At 36.8% G+C, this 22,109-nt stretch overlaps 1 protein-coding gene across 1 annotated transcript in view; it reads left to right on the top strand.

Moving 5' to 3' along the window:
- LOC150096673 (twitchin-like) overlaps positions 1–22,109 on the top strand; it is a 2,440,784-nt gene that overhangs the window by 858,712 nt on the left and 1,559,963 nt on the right. Inside the window, exon 41 of the mRNA XM_090408679.1 lies at positions 9,630–9,786. Coding sequence (XP_090264805.1) covers positions 9,630–9,786 — 157 coding nt within the window. The remainder of the gene's footprint in view (positions 1–9,629; positions 9,787–22,109) is intronic.

Raw genomic sequence — 22,109 nt, 5'->3', positions numbered from 1 at the left:
TCAATGTCACCACCTGGATGATCTACTCTTGCAAAGTGCTCACCCAGTAATTCCACTATATCAACTGATTCAATGACCTCCCTACCATCGGCATTCCTTAAAATCATTCTGCCGTGTACAGTTTTTCTTTTACTTGCAGCACATTGAAAGAACTGTTTGGGATTCTCTTTAGCTTGCATGGCTAATTTACTTTCAAAATACGCTTTTGCTTTTCTTACCACACTCGTTACCCTTCTGGCCTGTGCTTTATACTGTTCGTGTGCCTGCAGGTTACCTTTCTCCTTAAATTCCTTCCACAGTTGTTTCTTTTTTTGCAGCTCAAGCTTAATGGTGTTATTCATTCATTTAACCCCTACTTGATTTACTATTTGGACTCTAAGTATACAGTCAGCCATAACCTCCTGCAAATGCTCCTTGACCACTTCCCATGCACTATCAACATCCAGCCCTTGCATTTTTACATGCCATGGAAAATAAATTTTTAACAACGAGGATGGGATTCAAACCCACGCAGGCAGAGACTGCTTAGGCAGAGACCACGTAAGCATGGACTGCTAATCCCAATGGATTAGCAGTCCATCGCCTTAACCTCTCAGTCACCTCATCATCAAATATCCAATATATAAGTAGTGAAAATGTTTAACACATTATAAAAAGCCAAACAGCTATTTTTTCTGGCAAAGTTAATTAAATTAAGGGGATAAAAATTCCTTATTATTTTACAGCTAGTATGCGAAACTCTGAGATCTTCAGCATGAAACTCTTAGATCATAGTTTTCGATCTCAGAGTTTCGCATACTGGCTGTAAAATAATAAGGGATTTTCATCCCTTTAATTTAATTTGTTTAGCACATTGTTAAAATACTCTGGATTAAAGATAATTGAAGAAAGTTTTTTTAATTGGTTATGAATTTAATTGAAAATGCCAAGAAATTATGTTCTTGTTCAGTCCTTTATCCAAGTGTGTATAATTCTATGCATTGTGAGAAGGGCTTCTACCCAGGCTGGTTTCAACTTCTGTGTGCTTTGTTTGCTTATAGCTGGATAATGGCTTAAACAAGAAATTAATTTCTTGACCGTTAATTTATAACCAAGTGAAAAATCTTTCCAAATAAATAGACTGGGTGAGGAAAGGTTAGAAAAGCAGATGTTTGATGTCAAGATGGCAGGAAAGAGACCCAGAGGAAGACCAACGTCTAGATGCATTGATTCAGAGAAGTGATTTAGAAGCACAAAATGTTAGATACAACAATGTTGGGAGATGCTGACAAGTAATAGACTAATTAGGAGAAAAATTGTTGATAGGAGATTAACAATAATATAAACTTAGTCACGTAGTGCTGTCATTATAATCTGAACATTCCCTTGAAGGTACATATCAGGAAATAAAGAGAACAAAATTGTTGCATTGACTGAGTTTGTACACCCAAAAATTGTTGAAATGAGACATGGTTGTATGAGGGTGATGGGAATAGAATTGGAAGAGTATTTTTTTTGTTGTTGTTTTTGTTGTGAAGATGGAACAAATAAAAAAATGGAATTTGGAGTGCTGTTGATAATAGAAAAGGAGTTGTGCTTATGCAAGGTATATGCAACCAGAAAATAGTGGTAGTGAGATGATCAGTAGAAATACTTAATTGGATATTGTTATAGACCTGGTAACGTGGAGGGCAGTGATAATAAAGTGAATATGCAAATTACCCAAGAGAATAGGAAAAGGGTGATCATTATGGATGATTTTAATTATGGTAATATAGATTATGAAGGCGAGTAGCATCCATATGTAACAAAAATTAATTTCTTGAGTTTTTTTTAATTTTTTTTATTTTTGAGGGATAACTCTCATGGAATGATGCTAACAGCAGTATCATGGAATGAAGAATTAAGTTATTTCCAGATCATTCTTCTCCCAATCAGTCTTTTTCTGTGGTACCGCAACTGTAACAGCTGAAATGATCTTTGGGATTTCTGTATCTCATTTCATAGTCTGATTATTGCTTTTGCTCTTTTAATCCTATTAACTCCTCTGGTCTAATAACAGAAATTAATCTTTGCTGGAACGAGTGCATTTATTCCCCACTGCACATCTCATAAACCCTTGAGTTGTAATAAACCCTGTTTTTTTAACACTTGTGCTAAAGGAGTTCAAGCCAGAAATTCAGCATATGACCATTGACTCAAGTCTTAAACTCTAGCCTATCACTTAGCTTATATTCAGCTCATAACAACTACAAAGCAGTCATAACCTATTCCAAAGCAGACTTTGTAAGGGCCAAATGCTTGTCTTCTGTCCAAATGGACAGTTGAGCCATCTGGTCCCTTGCCAATGTTATGGTACACAGCCTCTGTTCTTCCTTGTTTCCACCTCTCTCACATCCTGAGGATATATTGTGGAAGGAGGGCAAGATTGTGCCACTTCATAAAGGAGGTGATCGAACTCAAGCATCAAACTATAGGCCTATCTGTGTGTCAGGTGTTGTGGTTAAGTTGTTGGAGAAGCTTGTGAGAACTAGGATCCAGAGTTGGGTTGACAACAATGGTATAATCTTTGATGGACAGCATGGATTTGCTAAAGGGAGGTCGTGTTTTAGTAATCTACTTACTTATTACAATAAAGTGACTGCTTCCTTGGACAGAGGAGAAGGATACACAGTAATATACTTGGATTTCGCAAAGACTTTTGATAGAGTGCCTCATGATAAGTTGACAGTCAAACTAGAGCAGATGGGGTTGGATATTAGATTAGTGCATTGGATTGGAGACTGGCTATCTGATAGGTATCAACAAGTTGTGTATGGGGGTGCAATATCCAGGAAAAGGAAAGTCACTAGTGGAGTGCCTCAGGGATCTGTTTTAGGGCCATTACTATTTAACTTGTATATTAATGATATTGGCGAAGATTTGGATGGAGATATTCAGTTGTTTGCAGATGATGCAAAGTTGGGACGAACCATAAAGAGTAGTGAAGATGTTGTGGCCTTGCAAGAAGACTTGAATAAATTGAGTGATTGGGCAAGCAAATGGGGATGTGAGTTCAATGTTGCAAAATGTAAGGTTTTAAAATTTGGAAAACAAAGATGGGATGCAGAATTTATGCTTGGTGAAAATATATTGTTGGAAGTAGAGGAAATAAGAGATCTGGGAGTGATAGTGGATAAGGATCTAAAATTTAGGGGTCACATCGCCAAAATTGTGAAGACAACACAAAGACTTCTGGGAATGATGAGGAGGACACTGACATGTAGAAGTAGGGAGATTCTTGTTCCATTGTATAAGGCTTTGATTAGGCCACACATGGACTATTGTGCCCAGATTTGGTCACCTGGTTTTCAGAAGGATGAAGAGATGTTGGAAAGGGTCCAAAGGCGACTGACTAAGGTAGTTTCTGACCTCTGGAATGTCGAGTATGAGGAAAGATTGAAAAGATGTAATTTGCAGAGACTAGTGGAGAGAAGGAAGAGGGGAGATATGATAGAGACCTACAAGTTGGTAAGGGGTTGCTATAGGATCAATGGTGGAGAAGTTCTACAGCGAATAGTGGGAGATCAGGGGAGAACCAGAGGTCATCCCTGGAAACTGTATAAAGAGGGTGTGAGTAGGGGAGTGAGAGGCAGGTTTTTTTCGTGCAGAGTTGTGAATGATTGGAATGCCTTGCCTGAGAGTGTGGTGTCTGCAGGGAGTTTGAATGTGTTTAAGACCCGGTATGATGAGATGTGTGTGAGATAAAAGGACCTCCTAGATGAGTCTTTGACTCCATGAGGTCTTGTTTAATAATAATAATAATAATAATAATAATATATTGGAACATTTTCTGAAGGTAAAGCAAACCACTTGGTATCAGCTTTCTCTTCCAACTCTTGTATAGAAGAGGAAAGCAGATCTCTCTCTCTCTCTCTCTCTCTCTCTTTCACTATTCCATAGACTATCCACAGCTTTCCTCTCTGAAATTTTGCCAGAAGAACATCAGAAAAATACTCAGCCTTCACAATAAATCTCCTGGCTCTGATGGTATTCTACCAGTTGTGCAAAAAAAACTTTTGTTCCAGAACCTCATACCCATCTCATGTCATCTTTTTCAAGATGTCTAAGTCATCTGGCATCTATCCAGCAGTTGGAAGCAAGTTATCCAGTCTGCTCCCAAAAAAAGGGACATAAAAGTCAACCCTACAACTATGGCTCTATTTCTCTGACTTTAATATTCTAAAAAATAATGGGAAAGGTAATTAAAAGACAACTGCTTCACTACTTGCAGTATAGATTTCGCCATTTTTGTTGCACATCAGATCTCCTAGCCAATATCACCTAGGTTTGCTCGCAGGGCATGAAAAATTCAAAGAAACGCAAATGGTTGCTCTTAATATTTCCAAGACATTTGATCGAGTCAGACTTAATGGATTTCTTACTGAGCTACTATCTTATGGTATTTCTTCATCCATTTGTGAATGGATTGCTACCTTCCTCACTTGTCAAATATTGTGGGTCATGGTGAATGGTTTCCTTTCATCAAATTTTTCAGTCAATGTTGTGTTAGCTATGGCTCTGTGCTTTCACCTACAGTCTTCCTCCTGTAAAAGAATGATCTTCTTTCTCTTACATTTCATGACAATACTCTACTTCTCTTTCTCATTTTCTAAACCTTGTAATGATCTAGTAATTAGTGCTTCAAGTTCTTTTTATGCCCTAAATACTGCACACGGTATGTACACTTATTGACTGTAGCACAATTGGAAGAATGATGGTATGTTGTGCCCTTTGATTGGAAAATGCCTAAATTCAATTCTCATCATGAAAAGAGGAGGAATCTTTACATAGATTTTTTTCAATTGAAGGTGAGTTAGCTGATCTCATATGGAGGTAGCAGAGTTTTTTATCCCAGAACTTGGGTTTTTCATCCTACATACAGACAAATCGGCCTTGAGAACACATGCAATTTACAGACAATAAGTACTGGCAGTGGGTAGTAGATGATGATGATGATGGTAGTGGTGGTTTGCTGTCGGTAGGTTAAGTGGTGATGACAGAGATTTGTAGAGTCGGTGTCCTCCCTCGATGAGTCTTTGGATTCCTTGGAGATGTCACATAATAATAATATTATTATTATGTGACGTCTCCAAGGAGTCCAAAGACTCATCGAGGGAGGACACCGACTCTACAACACTCTGCCTCCACCACTCAATCCTCGAACTATAACGAACCGCAACTATACCAAAACTTTAAAGGAAGCAGAGGTTATGAGGGTGATGGTGGACAATGACCTGAAATTCAGGGGTCACATTGCACATGTAAAAGCCATCACATCGGATAATGACAATGTTGCAGAGGGCCCTGACATGCAGAAATAGAAAGAAATAAGGCCTTGATCACGTCTCATATGGATTATTGTGCACATATTTGGTCACAGGGTTTTCATGATGATGTGGATATATTGGAATGGTTCCAGAGAAGATTCACACAGGTGGTCAGTAGTCTTTGGAATGTGGAGTACAAGGACAGATTGAGGGAATGTAAGTTGCACAGCCTCGTGAATAGAAGGAGGAGGAGGGAGGAGGAATATGATTGAGACATATAAACTACTAAGAGGTTTCTATTGGGTCGACATGGAAGAGATTTTTCATAGAATGGAAGGGGAGTTAGAGCGAGAGGCCATCACTGGAAACTGTATAAGGAGGGGTGAGCAGAGGAATGAGGAGAAGGTTCTTTGCATGGAGAGTGGTTGTTGAGTGGAATGCCTGAGTGTGTTGTGGGTATAGACACACTGAATCAGTTTAAAGCACGGTTGGATGAGAATTGTGTAATAGTGTGTACCTCCAATGATGAGTCTCCAACTCCATGAAGGTTAAATGGTAATAATAATAATAATAATCTACTGCCCACCACCACCAATAGTATTTTCACAGACAATCACAATCATCCATGCCCATTGCAGGATTCAAACCTGCTGCCTTTTGGCTGGAGAGTGGATATGCTAACCACTCAGCCAATTAGGCCAGGAAATAATTTTTTTAATTTTTATAATTTTTGATTTTTTTGCCATCCTCAAGTAGGGTTAGGATAACCTGGTGAAATTTAATGCTGCCAAAATGCAATCCTGTATTATTTCCAGGAAGAAATTCCACAATCATATTTTCTTTTTATATGAATAAATACATTTCTTCATGCCATGTGATATTTACTCCTTACAGCTTGTCTCCGTTGTTGAAGTATTCCATAATAATTACTTAACTAGCACTCATTGTGATAATTTGTTGATGCATATCCTCCACTTCATCCTGTCCCACCCCCCCCCCAGCTACTCCATCCATCCTATTCTGTATATCTTCCCTGAAAATTCTGTACACTCAAACATTCTATCCCTTAAACTGCATAATCTACTTTCAGCCATGTCTCACTAATGTCCATAAAATTTTGGCAAGATTGCACCAACTAGTGCCCAAAACTCCTCCCTATTAATTTAGATACTTCTAGCATAAGCATATATAAACTGTAGCATACTCATGGGCTCTGTGCCATGTGCATACCTTGTGTTGTCCACTTTTGCCACTTGAGAAATTAGATTCCTCATTATTTGGTTATTCTCACACTCACTTACTCTTGTCGTGACGTTCTATTTTCATGTTATGTTCTAAATCCGCCATCTTGGTTTAAGTCACTCTTATCAATATAACAACTAATTGCAAATTGATCACCGATCCAAAATTAGGGAAATTTATAATTATACTATTCTTCCACTTCCTTTGCTTGTATCCTGCCTTCCTTCCCGCTCCGCAAAAACTTCCTCTCTTCTCTCTAATTAAAAATCTTCTATCTTATTTTTCCTCTCCTTTCAGTCCGAAGGTCACGCTCTATTTGACTCGTGCTTGTTTATTTCATGCGTCTCCATGACAACAAATGAACGCAAACATTTCGCTAATGTAATACAATGCTCTACTACTACATGAGTGATTACATAATGTTAAATTTTCACAAATAAGAATAAACAGAATATTTAAGTTACTTAATCAGCTTTTTCATTATGTATAGAATTAATTATAATAATACTTTTCGTTACATCATATATATACTTTAGTTATTATAAATTCTGCACATATTATTGCTTAATAAATTAATAGTAGGTTAAGTTTAGAATAAATATTTAAATAGTAATCCTAAATTAAGGAATAATAATTAATTTTTATACAAATCATGATTAATACATAATAAGCAATGTTAAATGTGAATGAAAAAAATAAATTACACAACATAGTTTCATTCACAATTTAAAACTCTCACCTACATTCAACTAATAGGTTTAGTTTTCCTGACTCTGTGCTTCTTATGCTCTCGTTTAAATACAGTCTCCATCAGCCTTATATAAATATTCCTTCTGTAAATTTGGTTTCCAGGTCTACAAACTCTATGCAATTCTTTCTGCATACCTCCACGTTGATTTATTTGTGTAAATTGTCCTCTTTCTCAACTTGCTTCTCTCATAGCATGATTTGCAGAATTACAGCTTCTCACTCTTCTTGTTTGCTTCTTCCAATAATTTTTTCATACCTTCACTCACACAATATTTTTCAACTTTCAAGTCATTAAGAGATTCTTTCACCTTACCTTTTTTGAATCCTAATAGCTTCATTAATGTTATTAATTTTCACTCTAGGGAAATAAGATTTAGTCATATTAAGTACTCCTTTTATCATAGAATCATGAAGATTGAGGGAAATGCAGTTTGCAAAGCCTTGTGAATAGGAGGAAGACAGGAGATGTGATTACAACATTTTAGTTAGTAAAGGGTTGTTATCAGGTTAATCAATGCCATAATATACAATATTATGGCATCAGTGGTTAAATTCTAAACGAATAAGTTCCAGAGCCCTATACAAAATAACCAATTGTATTTACCTTTGGATGCTATCCAGGGAAGCTTCAAACCTCCCCGCTTCTTTCATCATGCACTTGATCAGGCAACTGTTGATATTGACTTTATATACACGTTCAAAACTATAAACAACTGTCGAATAATAACACAATAATGTAGGCATAATTATCGTAACAGGAGAAAAGGCACAAAAACTGCTGCTGATTGCAACTGATGGGAATTCTGTGTTTCTGTGGATTTGTTACAGACCTCTTTCTCTTCAGAAACTTCACATTACAAACTTGTTTTGTATTATCACTGTCATCTGAGCTATTTTTCTGTTTAAAGAAGGTACCAATGTACTTATCCATAGTTGAAATACTGTACTTACTCGAATATAACTTGCCCTCACATATAACTCGCACCCTTGATTTTACTTTTTGGAAAAAGAAATTAAAAAGTTTCGCATATACCTCGCACATGAAAAAAAGCTAAAATATGTTCATGTCTGGTGATGATAACTCACTTGCAGTGGTAAACAACATGCCCTCCCCAACAGCCACTATACTGCAGAGACAAGAAAAACAAGTACTTTTATTATGCCAGTGAATAAGGTATGAGCAGTGTATGTAATATATTTCTCAACAAATAGTGCGATTAGAGACAACTGGGATAAAAATGACACTAATGAATGAATCACATGTCCCTCATATAGAAACTATGCTGTATAGACTCGAGCAAAACAATATGTTGCACCGGCAAACACAGTATCTAACTGAAAACTATTGTTATTAATTAGATGTGTGTGAGTTCGCTCAGCAGCAATAAAATTCAACCAAACATGTTAAAATTCGTAAATGTGTGAAAACTAAGAAATATATAGTAGTGAATGTTGTTATGGCAGTTTCACATATTATTGGAATTCGGTTGAAGAGAGTTAGCATTTCAACTCAATTGTTGGCTTGCTTTTATCTTTTGGTCAAGCGATCTTTTGTTAATACCGCACATCTTCATAACCTGCCATTGCTGTCTGTTTTGTGTTAGGCTTAATTATTGTAAATGGAGAAAAGTCACAAAACAGAAAAATGTTCCAGTCTGGTGCATGAAAAAAGTTCAGGGACCAGGCTCTGGAGACCCCTGGCTGAATTTATCCACTGTATGGCATTGATTTGAATATAATAATATGTACAATAAAAGCTATAGTTCTTAGACCCATCCATACAAGCAAACACTTATAAAATTTGCAATACGAAAAAATGAAACAAATATCAGAGATTATTTTCAAAATGAATTAATCTTTCAGCTAAAAAAAATACTGAGTATGCAAAATGAACAAATAAACAAATTGTTCAAGGCTTTGGATTTTAAATTCACTCTTGTAGAGCATTATGGAGCTCTTTATGTTTTTTTGTTTTTTTTTTGCAACCAAATATTGCCTGTGCAGAATACAGTTCTGTTAGATTTTTTTTTTTCAGGAATGCTAAAATCAATCTATATTTGCTGCTCATTTTTTTAAATTTATTTTTATTATATTATAATTTGTCTGTTGATTCCCCTTTTGATTCCATAGCATACATCAACACCTCTTTCAAGTTAGTTGACTCCGAGGTGTTCAGTATCAACCCCCTTTGGAAATCCCTGCTATACTGGACAGTTTTAAGTGGGATGTTTCTAAATAATAAGATGAATAGTAATTGCATATTAATCTGTTGTGTTAGTTCAGTTTTAACAGAACCTGCTGTGGTTAATAAATCTGTATATTAATATAAGTTATGATAATATATTTTAGGTGGTAGAAAGCAAAGACAATGTGGAGATTGTGAATGTTGACTATAACACTAAACTCAACATTCAAGATGCACAGCGTATTCACACTGGACTCTACAAAATCATTGCAGAAAATGAAGTTGGAAAAGATGAAGCAGAAGTAGAAATTGTTGTCTTAGGTAATATGATACTTTCAACAAAAATTAAATTTTGAAATTTTCTTATTTCTGTAATTGTTGTAGAAAGTTTTTACATTTGGTTACAAAAATTATACTTTACAAGAAATTATTTCTTGTAATTTCTTCTTTTTTTTCTTCTTTTTTTTTGGGCATCAATTTTCTTCTTTATTTCTTTAATCCAATCTCAGATGGGATTGAATGATAGACTAGTGAGTTGGATAGGTGAATGGTTATTGGATAGGTATTAGCAAGTTGTGTATATGTGGGCACTATCTCAAAAGAGGAGTCAATAGGGATGTGTCACATGGGTTAATTTGGGACTTTATTATTTAATCTGTATATTCGTGATATTAGGCTAAGTTTAACTAGTAATATACAACTTTTTGCAGGTGAAAAACTGGGGTCAGTGATGAGGAATCAAGCAGATGTTGCATCCTTACAGGAAACTTGAATAGATTGTATGACTGGGCACCAGTATGGAACTATGAGTTCAATGTTGCCATTTGTAAGGTTGTGAAGACATCACATCAGATTATGGCAATGATGCAGAGGACCTGAACTTGTAGAAATAAAGAGGTCCTAATTCCATTATATGAGGCCTTGATCAGGACTCATATGGATTATTGTGCACAGATTTGGATCCCTGGTTTTCATGGTGATGAAGATATGTTGGAAAAGTCTAGAGAAGACTAAGATCATAACTGGTCTTTGGTCTGTCAATTCAGTATGTGGGATATGAGGACAGATTGAGGGAATGCAGTTTGCAAAGCCTTGTGAAAAGGAGGAAGACAGGGGATATGATTACAATATTTTAGTTCATAAAGGGTTGTTACCTGGTTAATGTGGAAGAAGTTTTTCATAGAATGGTGAACGGTGGGCGGGGGGGGGGGGGTAGAACAAGGAGACTTGCATGGAAGCTGTATAAGGAGGATGTGAGCAGGGCAGAAGGAGTAATTTCTTTGCATGGAGAGTGGTTGGTGTGTGGAATGCATTGCCTGACATTGTCATGAATGCAGATACATATTGAATGAGTTGAAAGCATGGTTTGATGGGCTTTCTGTGTTACATTATTTGCTTCCCATGTACATTTCATGAAGATATGGTGTTAATAATAGTCATAATAATAATAATAATTTCTGAAACAGACTCAAACTCAACATCTACAAACTGAAGATAGTAACCATTAATATGAGGAGTATCAATGGCAAGGAAATCGAGCTTGCAACAGAACTAAAAAAGGACCTTGTGGAAATAATTGCCATCATTGAAACAAACAAGACAAAAACAAACAAGATGTTATAAATAATAAGTGTAGAATGTAACATCATACACTTATTATTATTCAGGCAGTAATGATCAAGGAAAGGAAGGGAATAGCAATAGCATTCAACACTAAACATGAAGATGAACTTCTCAATAGGAAAACAGTTTCAAATAGAGTTATATGGGTAGACTTCAAAATGGGGAAAGGGAAAATCAAACTTCCTTGTATCAAAGAAACAGTCCTGAAAAAGAAGAAAACATACTGAAAGCTTTTGGCAAATAAGTTAGCAAATGCCATAAAAGAATACAGAGAAAAATGCCAGAATTGAAATTAGAATTGAAGGAAATACAGAAGATCGTGTGATGTAAAATCAGGGTGTAGGACAACGATGCACATTATCTCTACTCTTATTCATCATATATATATATGGATCACTTTTATGTAAGAAAGTGGCATTAACATTAGAATTGGAGATATCAAATATAACTCTTTGCTTTATACAGCAAACTACATTCTGAATAGACAGCCTATGGAACAAGTAAAATATTTAAGCTATTTAGCACAGTTTTTAGTGAAGATAGCAAGTTAAAAATCTGGAAATAGACAACAGAATAAGCACAGCTGGTATTGTGGGTAGTCAACTGAATAAATTTATATGGAATAAGAGAGAAATTAACCAAAACACCAAGCTAACAGAATACAAGACAGTGTTCAGACCAGTTTTAAGTTATGGATCTGAGAGTTGGGTTAGAAATAAAACATTTGATCAAAGACTAGAAACCACAGATATGATGGTTCTGAAAAAAATTAGGGAGCTGAATACATGGCATCAATGGCAAAATCATATTAAAAGGGAAGACATTAGGATGGAATTGACATTGTTTGCATTCAAGAGAATGGGTGGGTGAAGATGAGCAGAACAGGTGTTTTATTATCATCATCATCATCTGACCTCCACGGAGTAAAATAATTGTGACAGGTCTACAATCTCTTATGCCAAGAGATTGAGCTCTGCTTTGAACCCATTCACAGTTTCTGCATTCACCACACTTTCAGGCAATGCATTCTATTCACCAATCACTCTCAGTGTAAAGAACCTGTCTCTCACTCCCCTGCTCACAGGTTCCTTATGCAGCTTCCATTGATGGAAGTTCCTCTAGTGCCACTAATGCCTCCCTCTATTCTATGAAATATCTTCTCTCCGTTAATTTTGTAATAACCTCTCACCAGTTTATGTCTCAATCATATCCCTCTCTTCGTCTTCTATTCACAAGGCTCTGTAAGTTGTATTCTTTCAATCTCTCTCCTCGTAGATGTTATGGTTTCCCTGTATAAGGCTTTGATCAGGCCACATATGAACTACTGAGCACAGATTTGGCTGCCTGGTTTTTCAGGGCAGATGTATTGAAAAAGGTCCATAAACCTCACACAGATTTAGTAAACCTTCTATGGACCTTTTTCAATACATCTGCCTGAAAAACCAGGCAGCCAAATCTGTGCTCAGTCCAAATCTGTCCATATGTGGCCTGATCAAAGCCTTATACAGGGAAACCATAACATCTTTGCTGCTGAATGTCACTGTCCTCCTCAATGTTGCCATGATCCATTGGGATAGTCTTACAATTTTTGCAATCTGATCCCTAAACTTCATATGTCTGTCCATCATCACTATCAAATCTCTCATTACTTCCATCTCCTTCAGAATTTCTCCATTAATTGTATACTCAGAACCTCATATATATGGTGTTAATGTACTATAGTTGATCAACCAACCTCTTGTGTATAAGCTCAACATTTAAAAAAGCAAAACAAAAAAAAACTTGCCTACCAGATTTGAAGCCCTTGCACTTTACAGCATTAAAATGATCCAATGATCTGTACACTTATATACACTGCTCAAAACAATTAGGGGATATTTTAGTTTCTGTCAGATAATTATAAATTTCTGCAAATAATTATAACTATTGGGTACTTGATACATGAATAAATATTTCTTACTTATGGATAGGGTGTAATTGATGAGATACTGTTTAAATAATCGATGAGATATTGTTTAAATAATTTTAACAAGAATAGGCAAACACGCTTTTGTTAATTTTTAATTGGGCATATGATCTCCATTAACAGCCAAAAAAACAGCGGTACATCTTGATTGCATGGACTGGATAAGATGATCCAACAGTTCTTGTGGGATATTTCCCCACTCTTCTGTGAGAGCAATTTTGAGCTCTTGAAGCAATCATGGTGGCACCATCCGAGCAGAAACGAGCCTACCTAAAGCATCTCAGGTATGTTCGATTGGATTACAATCCGGTGAAGAGGCAGGCCAGTCCATTCGTTCAATACCTTCTTCCTCAAACCACTCTTCTACCAAATTTGCACAGTGTGGATGAGCATTGTCATCCATAAAAATGAATTCTTGGCCAATTGCAGCAGCATATGGACGAATTATAGGTTCCAAAATCTCATCACGATACCTTTGGGCTGTTAAGGAACTGTTTCCAATAAAACAGAGGTCAATATTGCCACCTATACTTATTCCAGCCCATACCATCAAACTCCCACCTTGATGTTGGGGTCTTTCATGAACAAACTGTGGATTATTTCTTGTTCCACTTCACTCCATATCAAGATACGTTAGTCATCTGGTTGTAGACTGAACCTGGACTTGTCACTAAAAAGTACACAAGCCCAATCCTCATTTGTCTAATTGCAGTGTTCCTGTGCCCAGATTCTTCTGGCTCTTTTGTGATTTGCAGTAAGTGGAATGCAAACCATTGGTCTTCGAGTATAAACCTATGGCATGAAGACGATTTCGAACATTTCCTGTCTCGAGAAAGTGATTCCAAAGTCTTGAAATTATACTTTGAGATACATGACATGCTTGAGTGACAACGTGCTGCATTTATCTCCAGCTTCTAATCGACCAATGCCTCTCCAAGCCATGGATTCCAGGATATCATGTTGCTCTGCAATTTTTAACAAAATAATGGGTCGTAGATGACACAAGGTTACAATTGAAGTGATAATTATGCACTGTGGAAGTGAGTGCAACAAGCCACGCTTTTATACCCCACATGCTAATACTGCTAAGACACGTTTCGACAATAATGTTCTACACTGTTGTATATTAAAAATATTTTAAAATAAATGTGTTATATTTGTAAATTATTTTTATAACTTTATAATTTACAAGAAAACCAAAATATCCCCTAATTGTTTTGAGCAGTATAGTACATTCAGATCCTCCTATAAGGCCACAGCATCTCCTCTACTTCTCATAGCCCTCTCAACTTTGCATCATCACCAAAGAGCTGCGTTTCCAGTTAAGCCAGTCCCAATGTCATTAACAATAATGGTAAAAGTTAAACAATAATGGTCCCAAAACAGATCCCTATGGCTCTCCACTTTGATCTTCTGGGATACCATTCATCCATATACAACCTGCTGATACCTGTCTGATGGCTGTACAGATATTCAAGTTACTAGTCTATTATTTATCCCATCTGTTTCATTCACTGCCACATGACAAGCTAGTAGCAGTCTATCAAAGGCCCTTTGAAAAGTCTAAGTCACTGTATATTCATCTCCTTTATCAAGTGAGTTTCTCACCTTCTTGTAATATGTAACTGGATTGCTTAAACATGACCTCCCCCTAACAAACTCATGCTGACTATGCATTTTTGGAAATTATGGAGACAACTACCGTGTTTGAATAAAAACTTTAGTTTACTATTACTAAAATTTTACAATTCGACGTTTCGACCTTTATGTTAAGGTCATCTTCTGGAGCGTACAAATATACACAGGAAACAAGCTATACCACAATCATACTGGTTCGTTAAAGACACTGACTAACCGCTACCACAATTGTTGGCCTGACCTCTGGTGGAAAAAAAAAAAAAAAAAAAAAAAAAAAATTATACATCAGCGCTAAAGTCCTATTATTTGTGTTGTCTACTATATACATATATTAACATTATATTAACATCATTCCAGCCAGTTGGAGTGGAATGGTTTCTAATAATAGCAGATTGGCTAGAGTCCTGACTTGTGTTGACTATCATAAAGAATACTACTATTATCATCTAATATCACTAATACCTTAACAACAACCACTTTTATACACACACACACAGATCAACCTATGATTTGTAGCCTTAGTCTTATCTCCCCCCCATGGAAGTGAAATAATGTTTCCCACCTTCCACTCCCTTGGGACTTTCCTGTTACAAGACTTATGTTAAATAATTGTGCCATTAATTCCTTAGACTATTCCCTCAGGACACGTGGCTATTATACTGTCAAATCCTACAACCTAGAAAAAAGACTCAGAAGAAGACCAAGACTTAGGTGGATTGATTCAGTCAGAAGTGTCTTAGAAGAATGAAATTAAATGTGGCACTACTGGAGTTCTGACAAGTAATAGACTAATTTGAAGAAAATTTATTGATAGAAGATTGTTAATAATGTACACTTGATCATGAACTTCTGTCATAGTAGCCTGATCACCTTTTGAGGATACACGTCATGAAATTGATTATAATTCTGATCATTATCATTATTATCATCACCCAAGACCTCATGGAGTCAAAGACTTATCTTAGATGTCCTTTTATCAAACACAGAGCTCATCATACCATGCTTTAAACACACTCAAATTCTCTGCAGACACCACACTCTCAGGCAAGGCATTCCAGTCATTCACAACTTTGCATGAAAAAACCTGCCTCTCACACCCTTCTTATACAGCTTCCAGGGATGACCTCTGGTTCTCTCCTGATCTCCCATGATTTTCTGTAGAACCTCTCCATCATTGATCCTATAAAAACCCCTTAATAACTTGTAGATCTCTATCATATCTCCTGTCTGCCAGACTCTGCAAATTGCATCTTCTCAATCTTTCCTCATACTCAACAGTCCAGAGGTCAGAAACTACCTTAGTCAGTTGCCTCTGGACCCTTTCTAATATCTCTTTGTCCTTCTGAAAGCCAGGTGACTAAATCTGGGCACAATAGTCCATGTGTGGCCTAATCAAAGCCTTATACAATGGAACAAGAATCTCCCTACTTCTACAAGTCAGTGTCCTCTGCATCATTCCCAGAAGCCTTTGTGTCGTCTTCACAATTTTGGCTATGTGTCTCCTAAATTTCTGGTCCTTATCCACTATCACCCCCAGATCTCTTATTTCCTCCACCTCCGACAATATATTCTCACCAAGCATAAATTCTGCATTCCATTTTTGTTTTCCAAATTTTAAAACCTTACATTAATGAGTCTACAGTCAACCTCTAAAAGCTGCTTGACTTTAGTTCTTTTTAAAACATTCTTATATTTATTATATTTACGGCTATTTTGCCTGCTTCTGTTTAGGAGTGCCCCTGTTTAAATGTCATTGGCTTTTTACTCACGAATTCTTAGGGCATGGTAGATGTATATTTACCAATAAATATATGTGGCATAAAGGAAGAGAAATTTACACATACCTTTTTCTGGGTGTTGTGGCTTTTCTTCTTTCTGCGATCTCCAAACTACTGCATGGGGGGGGATAGGCAATGTGGGAGAATTAAAATAGAAATGGAAAAAAACGGATGGGCAGAGCGTTTTTTATATTTATATAGGGTGGGAAAGGGTGAAAGGGATTGAAAACAGCAACTGATTTTTAGAGGGGGAGGGGGGAAGGAAAATAATAATAATAGTAGTTTGTTAAGAGGAGTAACATGGGAGTTTTCCCAGAAATAATATCCATAATTCTTTTTTTTTTTTTCAATAAGATATTATTTTTTTATCCTTGTTAAAATTAAATGGTGGTTACTTCTAGTTTCAAATTTTCTGTATCCTTTTATCCTGAACAGCATGTGGATATTACTATGAACATAGTCAATAATTCAATATCAGCAATGATAGTAACAAACGCCTTAGGCACAAAATATTTTTTAGATGCTTGGTTTCTTTAAAGATGGATGTAGTGACTTTAGCTATCATAAAATCAGGGTTATGTTTTCAAGGGGAGGGGGTAAAGCATTTCTAGGTTGCATTTTTTCATGATCATGTCTGTTCTGCTTCTTATATTGGGGAGTTCTTTTGCTTGGTAGAACAGTGGGAAGGGGTGATGACAAGGGACCATCCCTGGAAATTAAGAAAGGAAACTGTGAGCAAGAGAGTGAGGAGTGGTTTCTTTGCATGGAGGGTGGTTGAACCATGAAATGCATTGCCTGATAGGGTGGTGAGAGCGAGAACGGTCAATGAGTTTAAGGAGCAGTATGATAGACTTTGTGTTTCCTAGGAGGGGCCTCCCATGATGAGTCTTCAGAGACTTTGTGGTTCTTAGGAAGGATCTCCCACGATTAGTCTTTTGACTCCATGGAGGCCTGAATAATAATAATAATAAAATTTTGTAACATTGAACTCATATCCCCAATCACTCAATTTATTCAAATGATGATGAAGAAGAGGAAATTATTATTTCTTGTAAAGTATAATCTTTAAGTGATATTCAAGAACTATCTAGTAGAAGCAATGTCTGAATGTATTCCAAAGATCAGAAGATTAAATAAGCTAGTTGTGAAATGGATAAATGAAGAGATTAAGCATGCAATACAGAGAAGAAAGGCATTATGAAGGCAATGTAAAAGGAGTAGTAGTAATCAGTTTCATGAGGAAAATAAAGAACAGGCAAGCAGGGTGACTCAGTTGGTAAGGGTAGCAAACGTTCAGTATGAGCAGCAGTTAGCTAATAAAGCCAAAAAAATCCCAGGAAGTTCTTTCGATATGTAGCCAGCAAAATAACATGACCAGCCTGACTGGCTGAGTCGTTAGCGTATCTGCTCTCCAGCCAAATGGCTGTGGGTTCGAATCCCACCGTGGGCATGGATATTTGTGATTATCTGTGGAAATAGTAGTGGTGGTGGTCGGTGGTAGATGGTATTGGTGTAGTTGCGGTCAGTTGGTGGAGACAGAGTTGTAGAGCAGGTGTCCTCCCTCGATGAGTCTTTGGACTCCCTGGAGGTGTCAAATCATAATAATAATAATGATGATGATTATGGTTGGATGGCATTGATTTTAGAAATTGGTATAAAGACAACTGCTACAGAGGATTTAATGAAAAGGATGCGGGAGATGGATACACAGTAGTATACTTGGACTTTGCAAAGGCTTTTGAATGGGTTACTGCATGATAATATGATATTCAAACTAGAGTGGATGGGGCTGGATATTAGACTGGTGCATTGGATTAGAGATTGGCTGTCTGATAGGCATCAACAAGTTGTCTATGGAAGGCAATATCCCAGAAGAGGAAAGTCACTGGGGGTGTACCTGAGAGGTCTGTTTTAGGGCCATTGCTGTTTAACCTGTGTGTTAATGATATGGTGGAAGATTTGAATGGGGATATTCAATTGTTTGCAGATGATGCAAAGCTAAGATGAATTATGAGGAGTAGAGCAGATGTTGTGGCTTTACAAGAAGACTCAAACACACTAAGTAAATCAGAGGAGTGGGGATGCCAATTGAATGTTGTGAAATGGAAGGTTTTAAGATTTGGAAAACAAAGATGAAATGTATAGTTTATTCTTGGTGGGGATATATTGTTGGAAGTGGAGGAAATAAGAGATCTTGGGATGATGGTGGCTCTGAAACAGAATTTGAAATTTAAAACACATTGCCAAAATTTTAAGGAAAACACAACAAATTCTGGGGCTGTTGCAGAGGACACTGACTTATTGGATATTATTGGGCCTTTGGTTTGTCCATTTTAGACCTTTTGTAGTGAGTTTTAAAAAACTTTCCTGTTTAGTTTGGTTTGTGTTTTGTGTGATCGTTCTCCCTGTATGGTAGATTAATGGGTTAGATTGAATGGCCATATTTGCAGAGAATTTTGTAGCCCCATCATATAGAATAGTTTTGATGTCAGAGACACGAGCTTCTCAGTGAAGAAATGTAAAGCTTCTCAGTGAAGCTTTACATTTCTTATGAACCATAGTAAATCGAACACTGTTTTTAAACACTTGTTTTGGATCATCTGTAATTTGTTAATTTGAATCTTCCATGTGATTCCAGGCAGGTGAGCCATTTATTAGGATTGGCCTGATCAGCATTTTGTGTAGATTAGTTTTAGTTCTGTGCTTGCTAGCTACATTAGTTGAATAACAAGAAAAGCTGTTCTGTTGCTTTATTTTTGAGCATGATTCATGAAGTAAAGTTCATTATCTAATTCTAGTGCTAAATATTTGGCTACTGGTTGCCATGGAGAAGGAGTGCTAAACATGACCACTTTGCCATTTAGCGATATTTGTCTTCTGTGAATGCTCTTGTCTGTGTTAATATCATCTCACCATTTTTTGAAACATTATTCTAATTTTCAGGTTGTATTTTGCAGTATTTTAGTTGCTCATTTTGGTTGTAGGGAGTTTATCATTATTGCAATATCATCTACATATAGGACTATTGTGGAAACAACTGCACATGAGATATCAGCCACATAGATGACGAAGAGCAGAGATGATACTAGTGAGCTCTGTGGGATAGCTGCTGTGATTTTAAATTCAAACAATCTGATTTCCTGCAGCTTTACTCAGAGTTTGCAGCCACTGAGGCAGAATTTGGTAAGATTAACCAGTCTTTGTGGGAAATTTAGCTTCCAGGAGTTTGAAAAGAAGCCCCATTGTACTATATAATGCTAAATGCTTGGGCAACATCCAGGAAGATCACCTCTTCATGCTGCTTCCTGATGTACCCTACCCCTATGTTTTCCACTATGCTGAGAACTTGTTCAGTGGAATGATTCTCCTGGAATCCAGATTGTTAATTGGGGATGAGATTTAATTCTTTAGTTGCTTCCTCCAGTCTTATTAGGATTACCCTCTCAACTATTTCTCCTAGACACAGGCTGTTTGACTAGGTGATAGTTTTGGAGGAATTGTGCTGCTTTTTTTCTGGTTTGGAGATTAGTATTTTGTCAGCTACTTTCCATCATGTTAAGAAGTAGTGATATCTTAATATTGCTTTTATAATAGCAACATTGTGCATTATGGCTTTATGCTGCATGCATTTATTTGATGATTTTGTTTGAAATCCCATCTGCGTCTGGTGCTTTCCTGTTATTAAGCTTGGTGAGTGTTTCATGTACCTCAGCAAGAAATGTCAATTGAATGGAGTTTTTGTGGTCTGTGCATTTTAGTGTACAATGTAGCCAGGTGCATATACTTTACTGATAAAGAGGAGATCTGCGTGGTTGTTGTTTGAACTATTATTATTATTAATATTATTAATATTATGTGACACCTCCAAGGAGTCCAAAGACTCATCAAGAGACTACCCTGCTTCTCTAGGCTGTCAGCAAAAGTTCAACTTTGTATGCATCTTGGTAAATTTCATGTTTACCATGGATTGGTAAGAGGGGAGTGTACAATCTGTGTATAAAGGTTTGGTCATTTTTCAGAGAATCTGGTTTTGGGTTTAAGGGCTGAAGTTTTTTCTCCCATTATTGATTTTAATCATTTTTTAAGTGCATACGAAACTGCCTTTTTGTAGCCCTCTTGAGTAGTTTTCGTGTTCTGTGAATAGTATTCTGTGCACCTGGCTCTGTTCTTTTCACTGATGAGATTTTTAATCTCACCTGGAAGTCAATCAGAGTTTGGGCATGGCACATGTCTGATGATTGTTAATGTAGTTTGTTATCTGCTTTTCCAAGCTTCTAATTGCATCTCTGATTTTTTTTCCCCTTTGAGTCACTGGTTGGAACTGACAAACTTGTTTGTAAAGTTCTATTTGGAGATTTGCCATGCAAACTTATTTAATGTTTCATTCCAAGTGGCTGCTAAGATTGCAGCTTTGTTGGATTTGGTTTAGTGCTTGCTGGAGTTTGTCTTTACTAGTGGTTTTGATGACACCACCTCTACTTCTTAGGTGTGTACTTGTTAGTTTGTTGTACCATTAGGAGATTATCAGCTTGCAGAGCAGTCATTAATTTTTGTTCAGTCATTAATTTTGGGAGCCTATCTGGGCTATTTGTGGCCCTCTTTGGTCTCTCTTTGGTTGTGAGCTCAGTTGGAGTAGAATAGGTTTGTGGTTAAAGCTGAGCTCACCAATCACACTTATTCAGTAGTGGTGCATGATATTTTGTAGGGCTGCTAAGTAAGGGACATCGAGAAGCCCTGCTGAATTGTGGTGCATGGTTCTAGAAGTCCTGGTAGAAGCAACATCATTGCAGGTTCTACAATTTTGTTTGTAGTTCTGTAGTTCCAGGCTGTGTGCTTAGCATTTGGGGTCTCCTACTGCTAGTCATACTTGATTTGTGTCTAGAATTTCACTTGAATCTATTTTCAGTAACTGTTTGTTTGGAGAGTTTTATATGAAGTATATTTTCATGGGGCCTGCATTTCCAGTTTGGATTTTGATCCCAATGATTTCTATGTTGGAAGTGGCACACAATTTACAATTTCATTGTATTCTATATTATGCTTGACAAAGATGGCCATGTTGCCCTCCTAGCATTGGGTGTGTCATTATGATATACAACATAGTTCCTTTTGGTTGTTGACTGGCTGGAGGTGGGTTTTTGTTTACAAATGTTACCTTAGTACTGTAACATGTCATAAGTTCTTGCAGTTTGTTTATTCTTATAGTTTGAACATCAGCAGCCAACAATTTTCTAGACTGTTGATGCTCCAGAAATGTAGTCTGTAGAGAGTTTAGCCTTATACATTTTTTAACCATCAATTAACAGTAAGGATTGTTTATGCATGTTTCACAAATTTGTTTGTAGTGTGCTGTGCTGAACTCATTTACCATTTCGCCCAAAGTGGCTGCTAAGATTTGCAGCTTTGCTAGATTCAGTTGCATTCTTGGATTTGTCTATTCTAATGGTTTTGATGACACTACCTCCACTTTTGATGCATGTAGTTTGTTGTACCATTGTGTGTGGGGGGGGTATCAATATTTACTGTGAATGTCCTTGTGGTGTCTCTTTGGTTTTTTTCCATTGGTTTTCGGTGGCCAAGTATTGCTTGCAGCCTCTGTAGTTGGCAGGATATGGTCTGCAGCAGTTGTCACATTTAGT

The sequence above is a fragment of the Typopeltis vanoorti genome, chromosome 18 (genome assembly GCF_054136105.1).
Source record: "Typopeltis vanoorti isolate ZY-2024b chromosome 18, IOZ_Tvanoo_1.0, whole genome shotgun sequence".
NCBI lineage: Eukaryota > Metazoa > Arthropoda > Arachnida > Uropygi > Thelyphonidae > Typopeltis > Typopeltis vanoorti.
This window is presented reverse-complemented; position numbering and strand designations above follow the sequence as displayed.